The following is an 18,580-nucleotide window of genomic DNA, read 5'->3' as shown; positions in this document are numbered from 1 at the left end:
TGATGAAATGCCTAGTGCCTTAAAGATTATAATGTAGTTGTAGCAAAATAGAACAACGTTAAATAGGGGCGCTAATTCAAGGTTATGATTTTTTTTTTCCATAAGCTGCGTGTATAAACAAGTTTTCGTACCAGTAATTATCATCATTAATAATTTAGAAACAAATAAAGTTTTCTACAAAACATCGAAAGTACTTTATTCATAAGTTATCTAAGCAGTATGGTATTTTCACCGATGAAGTTAGATGAAACATGAAAGTTCACTCTATTGATGTTAGTAAAAGGAAATTTTATGGTCGAACCAAGGAACATGTGCCACAATAGAATTAATAACAACAATAAATTTTTTTATAACTTACATTTACTAATGTATCATACTCTCGTTTTCTCGAATAATATTTACTTGAAGTAGGTTGTTTTGCTTTAGAATTGGAATCCAACCATCTGTTATACTCATAAGAAAGTTCATCACCCATTCTTGTAACTACTTGTTAAATAGTAGATTAATCACAAATGATTTTTTTGTGCACCGTACAATATTTTATACTGGTTTTTTGAATATTTGAAATATCACTGTTGATACAAGAAACATATATTAAATTCCAGTTAAGGCTATGTATAGAGCTGTAAAGGCACGTATTACACGAGATTGCCAAAGATATCTGTGGATTTGTTCTGATTGTTCCGAATACATAGACATGGAGGGTATTTTTTTTAGTCGGTCGGTTGATCGGTCGGTCCAATTCCTTATAAAAGTACACCTATATTCACCACAGTATGCAGATATACATTCTAGAAGAATCGGACTAACCTATCGATCGATGGACTATAAAAAAAAAAAAAAAAAAAAAAACAGACCCAAAGAAAACCACTGCTACATGCGGCGGAAATACTCAGCGAAACGTTACAGCGCTAAAGAGAAATGTTCCCCTACTATCAGTTTTATTGGTTAGGCTATTAGGTTTTTACCCACTTTGCACATGATACACTACGTCAGGCATCAATACAACGAGTCAGACTTTAATCAAGACTTGGAGGACGTAACTTATGAAAATGAAAAAAAAAAACAAAAGCAAGAAAAAAAGTAAGTATTTTTAACTTCTATTTTTGATGATGTATCTCATGTAAATTGTTTACATTGTAAATAAATTAAGAAGAAATCCAAAAAGAGAAGTGAAGCGGATGCTGCTAAAAAAATTGCAGAACAGTATCAAAATACTATAGATTTAAATGCAGACACTACTCAAAGCTGTTCAAACACGCACGAACACAGTGATGGTGGAAAATCTCCGACAACTTTTAACAACAATAATCAGCCTCCATCACCTGTAAATGTTGTTTACTTACTCATAACCTTAAAAAAATAGTTTTTAGTAAATATCATTACGTAATAATTATTATCTTTCAGTATAATATAGAAAATTTTTCTGACACTGAATCCAACGAAACGCTGAAAAATAGATTTACAAGTTCAATTGATTGAAGAAAAAAGGAAGCGTTTAAGGAAGCTTATAAGGTAATTGAGAAACTGCAAGATAGATTACAACAATCAAAGGAGAATAAGGAAGTTAGGACACAACAAGAAGGTATGGGATGACATAAATAAAATTAAATTTTACAGCCTCAACTCTTCATGATAATTTTAATGAGTATATATAGAACCTCATTTGAGTTATACCCAGTTAACACATTTTCTCAAAACTTCTTGTAGATATCTTGGAGACTTCTAAAGTCTATCTCAATAATATCTTTAGGAAACTTCATTATTAAGACTTGAAAAAATGTGTTAACTAGTTTATTAATCAAAATTCAGCGCTTTTGGTCGTAAATCGAATACTTGGTCATAAATATTAAACTGTATTTATATTTACAATTATCGTTATAAAATAGTTTTTATCAATTATGTCAAGTTATATTCCTGGTAGTTTTAAGTCTGTTAAACGAGCATTTTTATTTCTATGTCAAAGATTCTATCAAAAAATATAAATTTTTTATCTAATGGGAAATATGACAAAGTTGAATTATACATAAGAATTTAACGCAATAGTTTAAAAAATTTTTTTAGGATTATTGATGTTCAGTAGATTGCACTAAGTACTTACTCAATTTACAGCGGCTAAGGCAATGAAACTAACAGCTAATGACACTATTTAGCGTATCAAAGGATTTCCCAAAATAATTAATACGGGATACTATAAAAGCCAAAAAGCTGCCGTAGAGAAGGCGTATGAAAGTGTAAGACCTAGTGTGTTTTATATAACACTGATGTACGCCTCTTGGAGATACAAGGATCTATCTAATAGGTCCATAAAAAAAAGAAGGAAAACTCGTAATATAAAAGAGCTGACACCCAAAAAAAGACGAGCCATAGAAGCGCATTTTATTTACTACTTAGATCATTATGAGTACAGGGAACCTCTATACAGCAATGAGTTAAGAAGCATGAATGATTGTGCACGACGAGCGATTCATGGAGCAAAAAAATGGGTAATAAGAACTGAGCAATTCCCTGAACTTGATTCAAATGAAGAACAAGAAGAGCAGGAGTTTCTCATGTTCTGATTATTATTTTTTTTATATTCGTTTTATCTATAATAGTTTGTAATCAGATGACACAAGTCAAATATGAAAAAAAAGACAAAGCTTGTACTTTGCTGATAAATGCATGGAATATTTGAAACAATTTAGTTTTAACTATTTGCTGAAATTTACATGCCATAAGCGTACATGTTTATTTGGTACAATACGAAAAGTAACCTGCATTGAGTACAAAGTGAGGGAAGAAAGTATTTTCTTGTAATGTTTAAACATGTGTGAATATAACTTATATCAATAAATAAGGAAAATGATACAACAATAGATTCCTTTTTATCTTTGTTCATTCCTGATGCTTAAGTACTCAGTAATTCTTTATTTATATTATATAAAAGTGTATGGCGATCATTACACTATTTGAAATAAATTCTAATAACATTTTTGTTACACATACGGCCTAAAAAATCTGTTCCAATTATGATAAAAAATTAAAAATAAAACATTGTTATTATTTAATGAAAAAAAAAGAATTGAAGAATAAAAAATAATTTAAATAAATTTAAATAAATTTATTAATTTTTGTCTAAATTTGTACAGTAATTTTTTGTGATTATTAGATACTATTAATAAGGATTGACTTTCATTGTTTTTTTTTGTTTTTGTATAATTTCATTTTTTAATATTTGTTTGTATTTGTTTTTCTTTGAATTTATTTTTTTTTCAATCAATGGAGGTACATATACTCATTCCCACGATAATTGCTCCACCTTCTTGCACAATATTCTTTCATAGAAGGTATTTTTATACTGATAATTACCTACGTATCGACTCCTCTTTCATCGAGGTGTCATACGGCTTAAGAGATGTTTTTTTTTTTTTTTTAATTGATAGTTGGAGATACACACAGCTATATTTAAAATGAAATAATTATCCAACTTTTTCTTCGATTTACTGTACTCTTACAACTACTAATTATGTGCACGTGTGCTTTCTAGACAAGTTATAATCCAGAAACCTTCGTAGTTAGTTTTTTAATTTCCAACATTCTTTGTATTTATATGATACTCACCTTTAAAAGATATTTAAAGCCATTTATATTCATTATAATTTCATTCATCACCATTTCAATGGTGTTTTTGAATCTTTTTTCTCAGTTAATTTTTATATTTATAACTAATTTTACATTTCTGTTTTTTAACATGAATAAGATTAACAAAATTCACTTATGAAAACGTATTAAAATTAAAATAAAAGAATTATTATATTTGGATGTACGCTGGTGTGTGTAAACATTTCTTAAATAAATCATGTTTTCTGTCTTTCATAAACTATAAATAGCTCGTTTTTTTTTAACGCAGATAATAATTTTGATATTTTTGCCTGAATTTTGTTTTTAGAATCAATCTTTTGATTTCGCAAATAAATTTATTTGGAAGTGGTAATTTTTCTCACATAAGTCACCGATGTATACCATCCAGACACAGTTTGCGCCCAAGGGTAGAAAAAACATATACGCAACTTGTGCACAAATGTACAACAAGCGCCTCTTTCGGTCGCTGAAAGTTTTACTTTGCACTCTGTTCACGTTACGTATTATTTTTGTTTGAAAATCTCTTAGAAAATGTAGCTCAAGTAACATATAAAGTAAAAAAAAAATCATAAATTACTTCAGTGTACATTGGTATATCTGTAGGTATTTGTCTCACTCACTCGCTTCCTGGACTTATTTCCCTAACTTACCAGAGCCCTATATACGCCTTCGACCGACCTAACCGAACGCGTGTTTAATAGTTCAATAATTCTATTATCATTGTGTATTAAAAAAAGTCTTTTATTAATAAATTAATAAACTTTTGCTAGATTTAACGGTATTTATATTAGATAGCTAAGAGCTGTTTAATATAAGACTGTGAAACTGAAACCTAGCAAAAGTTCATTGATTTATTAATAAAAGACTTGTGTTAACATCCTCCGATTTAATATGTTTCACAAACGTCCAATCAAGAATTCTATTAGTATTAATTTAATTATAATCTGTCCGATCGATCTGACCGCTCGGAACACTCAGAGTAGAACCAAGGCAAGTTTCTTGAGCTCTAATTCACACCTAAATTAAAATGATCTTTACCCTGTGGCCTGAGGCACGCACTTTACCTGAGCTTGTATTATACATCTCCTGATTCTTTCGCAACTTTTGATAGGTATGTTCTTTTATCTGTCTTGGAGCGGTCTTAGCGGTTGGTTAAAATATAGGGGGGAGGGTTCGGGACTTACATTTTCTTTTTTTTTTTTTTAATTTTATAGGGGCTCAAAAATAATAATGTAATTTTGTACTTTATGAAGGTTTTTTCATACGATTTTTTGATTTTAAAAATATGTGAAGGTTTTATGCATGTCTCCTAGTATTTACTTTCTAAATTATTTTATTTTTGTATTTGTATTGTTAGGGATAGGGACTTATATTATATATAATTATATGTTAAAATTTTTATTTTTAAATACATGTTTAATAGGGCTACTTTACTTACGAAATTACATTTTCAGACGATATTCAAATTAACACTCCCAGTACTGACAAGAATCCTATTATTCCTTCAAGTTCCGCTAACCCTACTTCATCATCAATTAACAATGGATTGCCTGATATAAGAATCTCAGATGTTCAAGAACTCTCGAGTACGCATACTCAGACGATAAATTTACCTTTTACTCCTGTCACAACTACTAACGAATCTATATTCACTACAAGCGATGATCCTGCTCAGTGGGTCATTAATGAAAAAACAATCAATTTGATCTTAAAGCGAGGATTCAAACAAAATATTGATTTTGATTTTTCATTGTCTTAGTAATTAATATACGATAGATACCGGTACATGTCGAAAAATCTCTTTCATCGAACCCTTGCCAACGGTGAAAAACAACTTTGGTCATGGCTGATATACGCTACAAGTGTAAATGCAATATTTTGTGGTCCATGCAAACTCTTTGGAGAAGAACAGCCTCTGACAACAGGATTTCGAGATTGGAGTAATGTTTACAATGGAATAAAAGAACATGAAGAATCTTCTACGCACAAATTAAACGTAATTATTTATATTTAAAGATCGAAGACAGCTCAAAATATTGATGTCAACTTGGAAAAGCAAGCAAATTGTGAAATGGAATATTGGAAAAAAGTCTGTATTGGCGTTTTGAGGAAGTGATGAACGCTTTGGTACTCTTCACAATAGTAACTTTATGAAGCTTTTAGAACTTTTAGCTGAATTTGACCCTTTTTTAGCTGAGCATATTAAGTTGTATGGAAATGCAGGTAGGGGTTGAGTGTCTTATCTGTCTTCAACTATATGTGAAGAGTTTATTGATCTGATATCGAAGCAAGTTTTGCAAAAAAGTTCTTTCGATATTAAAAGAGCCAAATACTTTTCAATCAGCATCGATTCTACGGCTGACATATCCCATGTTAACCAATTGACTGTAATTATACGCTATGTAGATAAGACTGGGACTCCACAAGAAAGATTCATTAAATTTATCCCTCATTGTGGACATAAGTCCAAAGATTTAGCAGAAGCAGTTTTTTGTGTATTAAATGAACTTGATTTAGACATTAAAGATTGTAGAGGGCAATCATATGATAATGCCAGTAATATGAGTGGTCATTACGCAGGCTTTCAGGCACTCATAAAGGAGAAAAATCCTCTGGCTGAGTACGTTCCATGTTCAGCGCATTCGCTCCATCTCGAGGGTAATTACACTGCAGAATCCTGTCCAATGGCTGCAGATTTTTTCTCCAATGTTCAAAAAGTGTATATTTTTTTTCTGATTCAACACGCAGGTGGAAAATTTTAATGTCAGCATTAAAATCAAAGTGCACTGTTAAAAATCTGTCTCAAACAAGATGGTCGGCCAGACATGATGCTTGCAAAAGTTTGAGCGAGTCATTGCCAGAAATTTTGGATGTCTTGAAACGTTTTTTTGAAGATAAAGATGAGAAGCCACTTGTACGTTCGGAAACGTTAGGGATGTATACATTTTTTGATTCACTTGAAAGCTCCTTTATGGTGGTGTTTTGAAGTGATATATTAAATCGATTTGACTGCATAAGTAAATCACTACAAAATCCGTCAGCTGACTTAGCAAAAGTCGTTGAAATATATGAATCTCTGATAAATTTCGTTTCGGAAATGCGCAATTCAACGATGTTTGAGTCATACGGAGGTAAAGCAATTGAAAAAAAGTGGATATGATTGTTACAAGCTTGATGCGAAAAGGAAACGTAAGCGAAAACAGCAGTATGATGAAAAAAATACTGATAATAATGATATGATATTTTCTGGAAAGAATAATATGAAAATCAATGTTTATTATGCTATTTTGGACTCTTTAGCATCTAATCTACAAAAAAGAAATCAAGTTTACGTAAAGTTAAATAGTAATTTCAGGTTTTTAATGCAATTGCATACTTCATCCAAAGCAGACATTGTAGATAACACGAATAAGCTCATTGAATTATATCCTGATGATTTAGATTATAATTTAGGAATTGAATTTCAACACTTTGGAGCTCATTCGAAAACTGTCAACGATCGAACGCACTAGTTTTGTGCAAATTTATTTGTGAAAACGATTTTATTAGTATTTACCCGAACGTCTATACTGCGTTACGTATATTTTTATGTTTGTTTATAGCTAACACTTCAGGAGAGAGATCTTTTTCAGCGTTGAAACGCAAAAAAAAACTATTTATGGTCATTACAAGGAGATGAAAGGTTAAATTCATTAGCACTTTTGTGTATTGAAGAAGAAATGACTAGAGGTATTGACTTTGAGTCATAAATAGATGACTTTGCCAAAAAAAAAAGCCAGAAAAGTACTCGTAAAAATGTAATTTTTTCAATTAAACTTGTAAAAAAGTTAAAACTAATCAATTCTAATAATTTAATTTCCATTGTGTATTGGCTTTACGAAGCTGAAAATAAAAGACAAAACTTATAGTTGGTTTTAAAATTAAAATGATATTACAATAATTTATCTAAGTAAAAAATTAATAGAATTATTTCAGTCACTTTGAGTTTTTGTTATTGATTTTCGTATTTACTTTCATTATTATTAAATAATAAGGCAATTTAATAACAAGATGCTTAGTTAAAGCTTTATTTTTATTACGTGTTATTACCTTAACTGCCCTAAGTATAATGGAAAAAATTAAAACTCATTATGTTTTTTGTTCCATCATTAATTTTGCCCCTAAAATTATTTTAACATAATTTTTTTATTCACGTCTTCAATCTGCCGCCCTTCAATATCTGCCACCCTTACGGCATGGCGTTGCTGCCGTATGCGGTAATACAGCCCTGGATCTAAATAAGTCTCATTTTGTCTTGGTATCTTCTGGAAGTTTCAGTGGTGTTAAGGAATATTTTTGGGTTTCTTCAGTGATTAGCAAGAAGCTTGGGCTGCAGTCACATATATGTCTACGTTGGTAATGACGAAGCTCAAATGGTACAGTGGTACAGATTTAAGCTTTTTTCAATCGGATTCAAGGTTATCAAAGTATTTCCTTAAAGTTGTAAGGTATTTGAACTATTTACTTATATTCATGTGCTTACATCTTAAAAATATTATGCTTTGAGTCTTTGAAATCAAGAAACATAGCTATTACAAAATATTTTAAAATTCTCGAAGTTAAGCTATTTGTTGTAAGAATTTCGCGAGCTCGTTTGTGATGTTAAATAATGATTTCCTTATTTGTAACAGCTTAACTATTAAAAAAAAAAAAAAAAAAAAAAAAGTTATAAACTAGTAAAAAGTGTCAACTGAGCTTTAGTTGGAGATATTTAGTAGTCGTAGTACATAATTTCATATAATTTCATTTAATCCTTGTTACGGTAAAAAAAATTTAATATGTGTCCTGTATGGAGGTTGTGGTTACGGTTGTGTAATTTAAGATAGTTTTCTTGTGACAATGCAAATTATTGAATAAAGTAGTTGGACGTGTAATCGAAATTATTATCAACATGAACACATAACAATTGGAGATTGTAAAATACACATAATAATCCAAGCAAGCCCCAATGTTTAAATATATCTAATTATAAATATAAGTGACCCAAATAAACATAAGTAACTTTCGGCTTAAGTATACATATGTCCTTCCGAGCACAGATGGTTGACGTGCAGGATTGACTGTATCTTTTTTGCATTTTTAGGCTCAAATCTTTGTCCAAGTGAGCTGACTTATTGTTTTTCATTTCGACGGTCTTATTAGTTATTCACTATCTATGCTGTCCTCAAAGTCTTTCATTATTATTCATGAAGCAGACGCGTAAGTTCGAATTAGATATCAAATACGGTATCGAATGATTATTATAGTGAAAAACTTACTTCAATTTTTCACGTTACTACGAAAAATAAAAAAAACTAAAATTTAAAAAACAAGAGTTTTGAGACTTTTGCTTTTATGCATAGAGCTTTAATCGTTTTTAAATAATGCTTTACTTCTTTTTACACTTAAAATGACTTGAATAAGGTATCAGGATAACTTACAAAAAGAATGAACTATTTAATATAAAGTTATGAGAAAAGTTCACATAGGACGTCCTATTAGATATTTTTCTTTTTGAGAGGCAAGAAACTTATTTTTTTGTATCGAAAAAAAATTTTAATAAAGTAATTTTCATAAGATACAAAAATGCAATCTGAAGCTTATTGGGCAATGACAATTAAATTATACAAGGTATTCAATAATAAGTAATTATATAATAGGTATTTAATTTAAGATTGAAGAAAAAAAATTAAAGAATAAGCAGTAAGACCAACAAGACAAAAAAAGGTCATCTTCCATGCTGAGATTCGAATCCGAGAATGCAAAAACAAAATGATAAATATGCGTGCAAGCCATCTGTACTACAAAAGCTCTGTGTATACGGTCAAAAGTTAATCATGTTTGTAGTGAAGCGTTGAAGCTTGTCCTTGATTTTAAGGCTTGCTATAATTATTATGTTTATTTCGCAATCTCAATTGGGTATTTATTTGTGTTTATAATAATTTTCTATTAACACGTTTCAAGATGTTATTTTACAGTTTGCATTGTGCGATAATGCACTTACAGTTATGTATCATCCAGATCGTATGACGTTACTATAACATATACTGATAAATGCACGGGTAACAAAAAGTTGCAAGATAACGTTGTCGAGAAGCGAGAAGAGCTGAGGAGAGATTATTCACACTATTTTTTTATCATATGACCTTATTTAAAGAACAAAGATGACAGTGCTTGTATATAGTTAATGTAGGTGTCAATTATTTATGAACTTCTGAATCCTAGATAATCGAGTGGTGAAGTGTGTGTCGCTCGCAGGCTCTAGCTAGCTTGGGTTCAATTCCACTCGTCCTAAATAGTTTTTATTTGAATTTTTTATTAAATTACCGTGGCATCAAAATGAGTCACTTTAGAACTCTTTATAAATTTAAAATGTAGAAAAAACGATCTCTTGGCGAGCTCTCAGAGAACTCAAAAAAGTGGACACAAGTGGGATACTATAGAAATACTTCAGAAATATTTTGCGAATATAAAAATTAGTTCGTCAGTGAATTCATAAGTAATTCTATAAGAATTGTGTATGTCACCTAGGTTAACATGAAATTTTATATCAAATTTATTTAAAATTTACTTTTGATTACTTTTCAAACAAATTTATTACTATACTTAAATAAATTATAGTATAAAATAAATTAAATTAAATATCTCTTACACAACATGTTAAAAGAAACCATTTTTAATTAGCTAGTTAACCGAGGTTGTTACCAATTTTAAAGTTTTTTCATTTTGATTACCTCAAAACATTAATATTTTCTGAATTTATATTTTAAGCCTACTTTAAAAAAGAAAAAAAAATTTTTGGGCTTTAAAAGTGGACATATTACATACTCCTATATAATTTTTTTAATATTTAATATAGTCAACGTTTTTTACCTTTATTAAAAATTCGTACAAAATTAAATACAAATGAAAAAAAAAAAAAAAAAAAATACAAAAAATACAAAAAACAAATGACAAATTTACAACTTTAGTTGTAATTATGGAATAAACAATCAAGAAAATAATCAAAAATTTTCTGATATATTTTGATTGTTGTTTAATCTCTAACTATCTTTTATGTGTATTCATCTTACGATTAGTATGATTGGATCAAACTAACAAAAAATAATGGAGAACATCTTCTTGAAACCTTCAATGCTTTAAAAACATTGGTTTATTAAGTCTTCTGCAATGTAAAATAACAACAAGATATATATATATATATATATATATATAATATAAACAACATTTTATTCCCATTTAATATATTCCAATGTACACTGAGACAAGTAGTGTTAATAACGTATTATAACTATACTAAAAACTACTATATTTTTTAAGAAACCTAAGACCTACTCACATGATGATACTTACTATGGTTATATTCATAGTAACTTTATTTTTTTTTATAAATAACTATTATTATGTAGTAGCCGTACAAAAATTATTACACAGCATAATAAAAATTACTAAGGCTAGCGTAGTACAAAATTGTGATGGTATAATTTTTACTATACAACATAGTAAATGTTATTGTTATCATTTTGAAATTTCCCATATTCTTCAGTAGAATTTACTATGTGACATAGTAAAATTTCTGATCCCTCTGCATTGATATTCAGTATAGTGTCACGGACGTGGCTTGCTCCAGTCAAGCCAGCACCCGTGTGTTGGCACATTGGCGTACAACTGACGACACAATAGAGTGCATCTAAAAGTGCAATTAATACAGCCGCTCGTGACTAAGCGGTCAGCGTAAAGTTTCGCGAATCCTTAATTGACGGGCTCAAGCCCCTGCTCCACCTTTTTGGCGGAGCATTTTACGACAATATTTCGGACTCTTTAATCCATTTATTTAATAAGTTGGAATTATCAGCTCCCCATCTACACGAGAATCCCCAAGCTTGTTCCTTAACAAGCATAATTTGGTGACAGCGACGGGATGTAGAATAGCATACCGCGGTCTCAGGGGTACGGAGCCTGCAGATTTAAAGCTGCAGGACGGAGGTACAATTCCTGATTAAAGCAGACCTTTTTAAAATAAAAGTATTCTTTAAATGCATCTATATCCATAACCCAAAAGAAAAAGATAGTTATATAAATAAAAGCTATATATCAATCTTTTGTTGGTTATTATTTCTTGCGTATAAATAATATGAATGTATATTTTTCTCTTTCTTGAACTCAAAAATTAGTTTTGACCTTAGGAAAAGTAACTATAGTTGATAGTAATTTCAAATGTAAGCTGTTTTTAATGTGTTGTAGTATTTTGCAGTTTTGCAAGTATGTCTCAGCTTTCCTAAAAAATATAGTAATTTTCAACATAGTTATTGTACTTTTTCTAACCCCACTTTACTTAGTGTAGTTCAAACATTTTGTACCCAACGCTATGATTTAAAATTTATCTGTTTCTAAGAAAAGAGGTTCAAGTCTGTATTGCATAATTTTGTAGTTGTTGGCCAAAATAAAATTTTGTTAAATAAATAACGTGTACCTGTAGTAGTTTTTAGTGAGCTTTGAGAAAGTGAGCAGCAGAACGCAGGACAGTAGCTGATTGGCTGTTACGACCCATAAGATTAAAACAGGATTCCACTCGTTGTTTGTTGCAAAGTGTATATATATGCCATGTATACTTTGCAACAAGCAGTGGCGGTTCTGCTGCTCACTCCCTTCAAGCTCACTAGTAGTTTTGAAAAAGAGAGTAATCAGTGCACTATTCGAAAACTGAAACTAAGAATAAAATACGTAAATATTGATTAAAAATAGTCATGTATTAATACATAAGTTAAAAGAGTGATGCGCTATTCAAATAATTAATGATTATTAAGATATTACTTGATAAATAATTTACCTGGAGCTCCGTTTTATCAGAGAGCCAGACTATGTATGTTCTATAATCGGTCTCTATTTTTTGTGCCATTTTATTTCAAGACAATGGGTACAATTTTTAATTATAAATTAAGTTTTATGTTATTTTCTATGTGGTTTTCAAAATTTCCTTCTGCAAAAATTATATTACCTTAAGCATAAAAAGTCTATTAATTATGATTATACCGTAAGAGTTGATGTTTTGAGTACCATGAAACGTTTATACATCCATTTTACAGATTTTTTAAACCTTTGTTTGATGATAAATACATATAAACTATTATAATTAATTTATAATTAATTATTTATTAGTTATTTGACTGCTATAAGAAAATCTAACTTATTACACGCATTACGCAAAAATTTTGGCCGTATGCAAAATACAATTATAGATTGTATAGTGTTGACGTGATGATGAAATGATAATTCACCTAACAATCATTTCAACTGTAGGATTTGCATTTGCCCTCATACTAGCAACTGAATTTAAAGAGCTTGATGTGTTACAATTATTTAGAGTATGCTGGAAAAATTCGTAAATCTGGGTGTTTACGAAAAAATTTTTCTTTATTTTTTGTTTGTTTAACTTTAAACCAAAATTGTGAACATATTGTACTTGTCAAGTCTGACTGATCGGTTTATGTCGTCACTGTCAAAAGTTTTTGAAGTCTTATAAAACCTACTAATAAGTATGTTAAAATCATAGTCAAGATCTATACTTAGAAGTGTTTAATACATAACATAGATTTGCATTTCTGGTCAACAAATTTTAACTCAAACTTACGTGATTCCCGTTAAAATCGCACAAAACGTTATTTTAGTTAGTGTACTGTTAATTTATTTACTGATCATAGACGAGCGATAAAATAAATGAACGATTTCTCGTTTAACGTATTGCAACAACTTGTAAAAAAGGTAGATAGAGGAAGAATTAATGCTAAGAAATTTTGATAGAGGAGTAACGTAAAGGAACTTCGTATTATGATGCCATCATCAAAACTTGATACAAGAAGAAATGAAAGATTTACTACAGAGAGTGATTTCTGCTACTGTACTCTATATGAAAGCAGTCGGTAACGGTGGTGTATTCTTGAATATTGACAAGTTCTTTAATCTTTATGCTTATAAGTACTTGTGCATCTTCAAAGTTTTAAGTTGAGTCAAATTAAAAGTGTCATAGTTTAAAACGTTTTAAAAACAGTGAACCAAAGAAAATCGATGTGATAGATGATTTAAGTGAAAACGTTAAAATTCATTAATAATGTTATACTTGAAGACAAGTTATTTTAAATTACGTTGTAACATATTTTTATACTAAGTTATTTAAAAAAATTCCTTATTTTTAGGTGTATTTTTTGTTTTTTATTCTAAATTTTTTGTTGTTTTTACGAAACAAGAATAAATTATGTTATTATGTTAATTTTTGCAGAACAAACGAAAGAATTAAAAACAACGTGAGAGAAAAGTCCAAGCTGTGGTTATGTGGGGTTGGTTAAAAAAGATTTAGGTCTTGTTTTGTATGTTCATAATATAGAAATTAGTTATCCACAAGTAGTTTTTGACAAGCCTGAAAAAGTATGTCTTCCAATGATGACTAATAAACAATAAATTCATATATTAATTTTTCGGTCGGAAAAAGCTTTGTAGTACTGTTACATATAAATACGCACGTTCACGTAGATAGATTTAAAAAAAAAATTTTTTTGTCTCATTTTCACTTCAGTACGCTAGTCATAAAAATAAACTTAAAAACGAAAACGCACTGAATTATTGCTGGGTTAGGTAGCGAGGAGTAGCTTGGAGCTTGTAGTATCTTCACTGGTCATTTAGTTACTTAAAAAGTTTTTTTATTATTATTATTTCTTCCCTAGTAAAGCCCGTTTGCTGGTAGGAGCCTTAAGGCAGCGTCGAGTCTACTTTTTCTTTAATCAGGGTCACCTTATCCAGAGTACTCCATTTTATTTCTGAACTTTACAAAACACATTCTTATTATGTTATTTGAATAAATGATCTCTCGTTGTTTGCAAACGTTTTTTTATATAAAAGAGCAGTATGGCCAACTAATTCTAATACTCGTGTCATTGAAAGCATAAGTAGTTAGTAGATAAACAATACAAGAAAGTTTCGAATAATGGCGCTAAAGTGGGGCACTAAGGGTCTTTTATAAAATACAGCCCAATAAATAACTGTTGTTCTTTATTTTGACATACTAGACTTTTCTTCAGGTGGCTTCGGTAATTATTATAAAAATGACAATAATCTATAAAATTTTAAAATTATGTTAATAAAGTGTATCTTATTCATTTCCAATAAAAAAAATTAACCACATCATTTTTCTAAAAATTGCTACTAGAAGCTCACCAATTTAACACGTACTCTTATGAGATTTATCACCAAAGCAATTATTACTGCAAAAGTAAATGATAAGCCTTCACGAATAAGAACTGAGTACGTATTTTTTTTTTATAAATATAGAAATGTAAGAATTATGTGGTAACGATTAAGATTTTCTCAGAAAATTAAGAGAAAGTGATTTATCGTATTTTGTGCATGCACAGACTAAATTGATATATTTTTCTCATTTTTATCGATATTTTACAAGTTCTTAGGGCAATAAGACTCTGAAATTTAAGTATGTAATTTAGATATATAGTTATGATGATACTAAACAAAGAATATTTTTCATAATCCATAAAACTTTAAAGGGTCTCTCGCTTGGTACGGCACCATACACCCAAGCCACTTTAATGCATGTATTATGAATTGTTAAATGTAAATCTGTGCGTACTCGTGCATGTAAGAACAAATAGTCTGATCTGGGTTTATTTCTTTTTTGGGGGTTGTTGAGTCAATGAACATTACGATTTATTGGACTTTAATAGATGAGATAAAATCATACGTGATTAAACAATTCTTATGCAATACTCAGATTAAGAGAACCAAATACTTAACAAGTAACTAGTCTAGTTATAGAAACCGAAGTATTTTTTGCTTTTGTGTTGCAATTAACGAGCATTATTACATACTATTTGGTTATCGAAAAAATGGATTGTTAGTCGATGTTTTCAAAATTTTCAACGGAGTCTAGGCTACATTTGAATGATCTGCGATAATACTTTTATTGCTGTCGGGGAAATATTTTTTAAGAATACTTTCAAATACAGTTTAGATTTTCAAATTATTCTTTCAAAACAATATTAAAAAATTTTCTTTATATTGTAATGCAGTAAGACTTGTTGGTATGTTTTTTTTATTATTAATTTTCCTCCTTCATTACCCATTATTAAACTTTAGGGCTTACAAATCAAACAAAGTCAGAATTGTGAATAATGCTACAGATCTTGCTAAAGGTTAAATTTAAATAAAATGTTCCATTTTTGGTTTGAGAGAATATTCAACCACGAGTTAGCTGGTATGCAATATTCTTAATAAACAAAACGTCACTTGTAAAGAGTCTAAAATTCTTTCCATGTAGTGATTATTTAGTATAAGACACTGCGAAAAATATCATCTTTTAATAAAGATTTTTCTATCAGTGACTGAAGTTGAATTAGGAAAATGAATTTAGCCATTCTTAATAATGGTAGATTTTTTTCACAAAATTAATCATCTTAAATTTTTTAGTTGACAGTTACAAGTTTGCATTAAATTTAAATATTATTATATGTACATTAAATGTATTTTAGTCTGAGTTCCGAAATATTGAATGATAATGAGGGCACTATTGGAAAAACCCTGTAGCTTGGGAAAGAAATATATTTTCATTTATCATTGACCAAGTACTTGGTAATACGTATTAAGATACTCTTGGAGTAATCGAATACCAATATCTGACGAATATTCAATACGCATGTGCAAGTATACGGAACGTACCACCAACGTAGTATATTCTAAAGCTAAAATCGATAATATTACTGACCTGTGGTGGGATACTTTATATTTTGCCGTATTACTCTACACAATTAAAAATTCTTACTTGTTTAATTGTCAATACTCTTCGAAACTTAGTACTTGCGATTCATCATGTACTTGCTCATGAGATTATATTTAATTTTAATTTTTACTTTACTTGCTATAGGATGTCCTAGTTTATGTTTATGTAAATGGAAAAGTGGTAAGAAATGGGTGCAATGCAGAGGTCATAATTTTCAAGATCTTCCTGAAGGTGTACAAGAAGAAACACAAGTGCTTGATCTTTCTGATAACCAATTTCTGAACCTTCCAAATAATAGATTTTATGAACTACGACTTATAAATTTACAAAGACTTTATTTAAAAAATTCAAAAATACAAAGATTGTCTGCCAAAACATTTACAGGACTGCAAGGTCTAGTTGAGCTTGATTTATCTGAAAACCAACTTGAGAAAATACCCCCTAAAGTTTTTTCTCCTCTGCATAATTTAATGCGACTGAATTTGGCAGGTAATTTATTAACAATATTACCTAGGAACGTTTTTTCTAATCTTGGTCAGTTGATTTTTTTGGATATCAGTCGATGTCATATATCACAAATTGAGACAAGAACTTTTACTGGCCTAAGAGCTCTTGAATGGCTACGTTTAAATGACAACATGCTTGAGAACATATCAGAATCTGTGCTTCCATTGACAGCTAGTTTACATGGATTATCGTTACATGGCAATCCTTGGAAGTGTAACTGCCATTTATTAACACTGCATAGATGGTTAGATACTTCACAAGATCAAGTACCACAAGAAGTAGATCCACGTTGCAACGAACCAGCTAGATTAAGAAATATGCCTGTAAGAACATTGAAAAATCATGAATTAGCTTGCATTCCTTTCGTCCAACTAACGGGAGGCTTGGATATTGTTAAAGAAGGAAATGTCACTCTACAATGTAAAGTAGTAGCTGTCCCGCCAGGACAGCCTCAGTGGTTTTTAAATGGAAAACGTCTTGAGTTTGATTATAGATCTTCATCGATTAAAAATGTCAAGTAGGTGGAAGTACATGTTTAAATTGTCTTAAAAAAATATCAGTTATCGAAAGAACTATAATAAAATTTTCATAAATCAATTTAGGTGCTTCATCATATAAAAAATTTTTTTGAAACAATTGATGTAACTTATAAAATATAAGTACTTGAAAAATTTAAACTAATTGAACAATTAAAAGATTAATATTTAAATGTAGTTTTTAAGTTCCTATTCAAGAACTGCTCTATAATTTTTAATTACAAAAAATTTATTTAATATTTAAATACTTCATTTTACTAAACAAGTTTTTCAAAAACAATTTTATTAGAATTTAGATATTTGATCTGCAATTACTTTGCGTATTAACATTATTATCTTTAAATTTGTAAAGTTTATTTTTTTGAAAACATTGTTGACCTAACTACTAAATTTTGTCTTCTGTCATAAATGTAATTTAAAAACCTTGCATCACTGTTTCATCATGTTGAAATAATGGCTTTATTTGTGTATAATTACTAGAAATAGAGTAAAGTAAAACAGGGTTAGTTGTCATTAATTTAGCGGTTAAACAAAATAAGTAGTTTAGCCTTAAAACCTCGTTTTTTTAAGGTTTATGCGAAAAAATAAGAAAAAGATATGCTTTAGATTTTAATACAAGCCCAAAACAACAGACAGAATGTATTGAATCCAAACTTGATAAGATTCTCTCACTCCCTGAGAGAGCTTGCTGATAACCAATTTATAAATGCACATGTACATGACTGTTATGTTCCTCAAACTTCTGTACTCACATATTTTTTTCGGAGTATGATATATGTCAAGTCAACAATCCAACGGAAAAATGGATACACAATTATCTGTATAAGTTGACATTGTTACAAAACAACTCTGAGAATAACTCTCTTTCTTTATATAAAAATAAATACTTACTTGCGTAGTGTATTTGTTCGGAAGCTTTATTAGGTTCTTAAAGGCTTTTATAGCTGCAGTAACATAACAACTAGAATTACATTATTAAATAACGTTAGGTTGAAGTACTGTAGGTGAAAACTTGTCTTAAAACTAATCCTAAATCCAAAGTCAGTTTCGTGGATTAAATCGCAGTGATCACTATTATAAAAAATCTAAATCCCCACAGGGAATCCAACCCTTG

General features: G+C 29.6%; 1 protein-coding gene across 1 annotated transcript in view; it reads left to right on the top strand.

Moving 5' to 3' along the window:
• The first annotated feature begins 16,817 nt into the window (after window positions 1–16,817).
• Window positions 16,818–18,580, top strand: part of LOC106636748 (uncharacterized) — a 144,609-nt gene continuing 142,846 nt past the window's right edge. The window contains exon 1 of the mRNA XM_089593864.1: window positions 16,818–17,447. Within this exon, the coding sequence (XP_089449990.1) occupies window positions 16,894–17,447 (554 nt within the window). The 5' untranslated portion in view covers window positions 16,818–16,893. The remainder of the gene's footprint in view (window positions 17,448–18,580) is intronic.

The sequence above is a fragment of the Copidosoma floridanum genome, unplaced genomic scaffold (genome assembly GCF_036245765.1).
Source record: "Copidosoma floridanum isolate Cflo_tuat_1 unplaced genomic scaffold, Cflo_Japanese_pri ptg000020l, whole genome shotgun sequence".
NCBI classification, from domain to species: Eukaryota; Metazoa; Arthropoda; class Insecta; order Hymenoptera; family Encyrtidae; genus Copidosoma; species Copidosoma floridanum.
The sequence above is the reverse complement of the archived record's forward strand: the minus strand, read 5'-3'. Positions and strand labels throughout refer to the sequence as shown.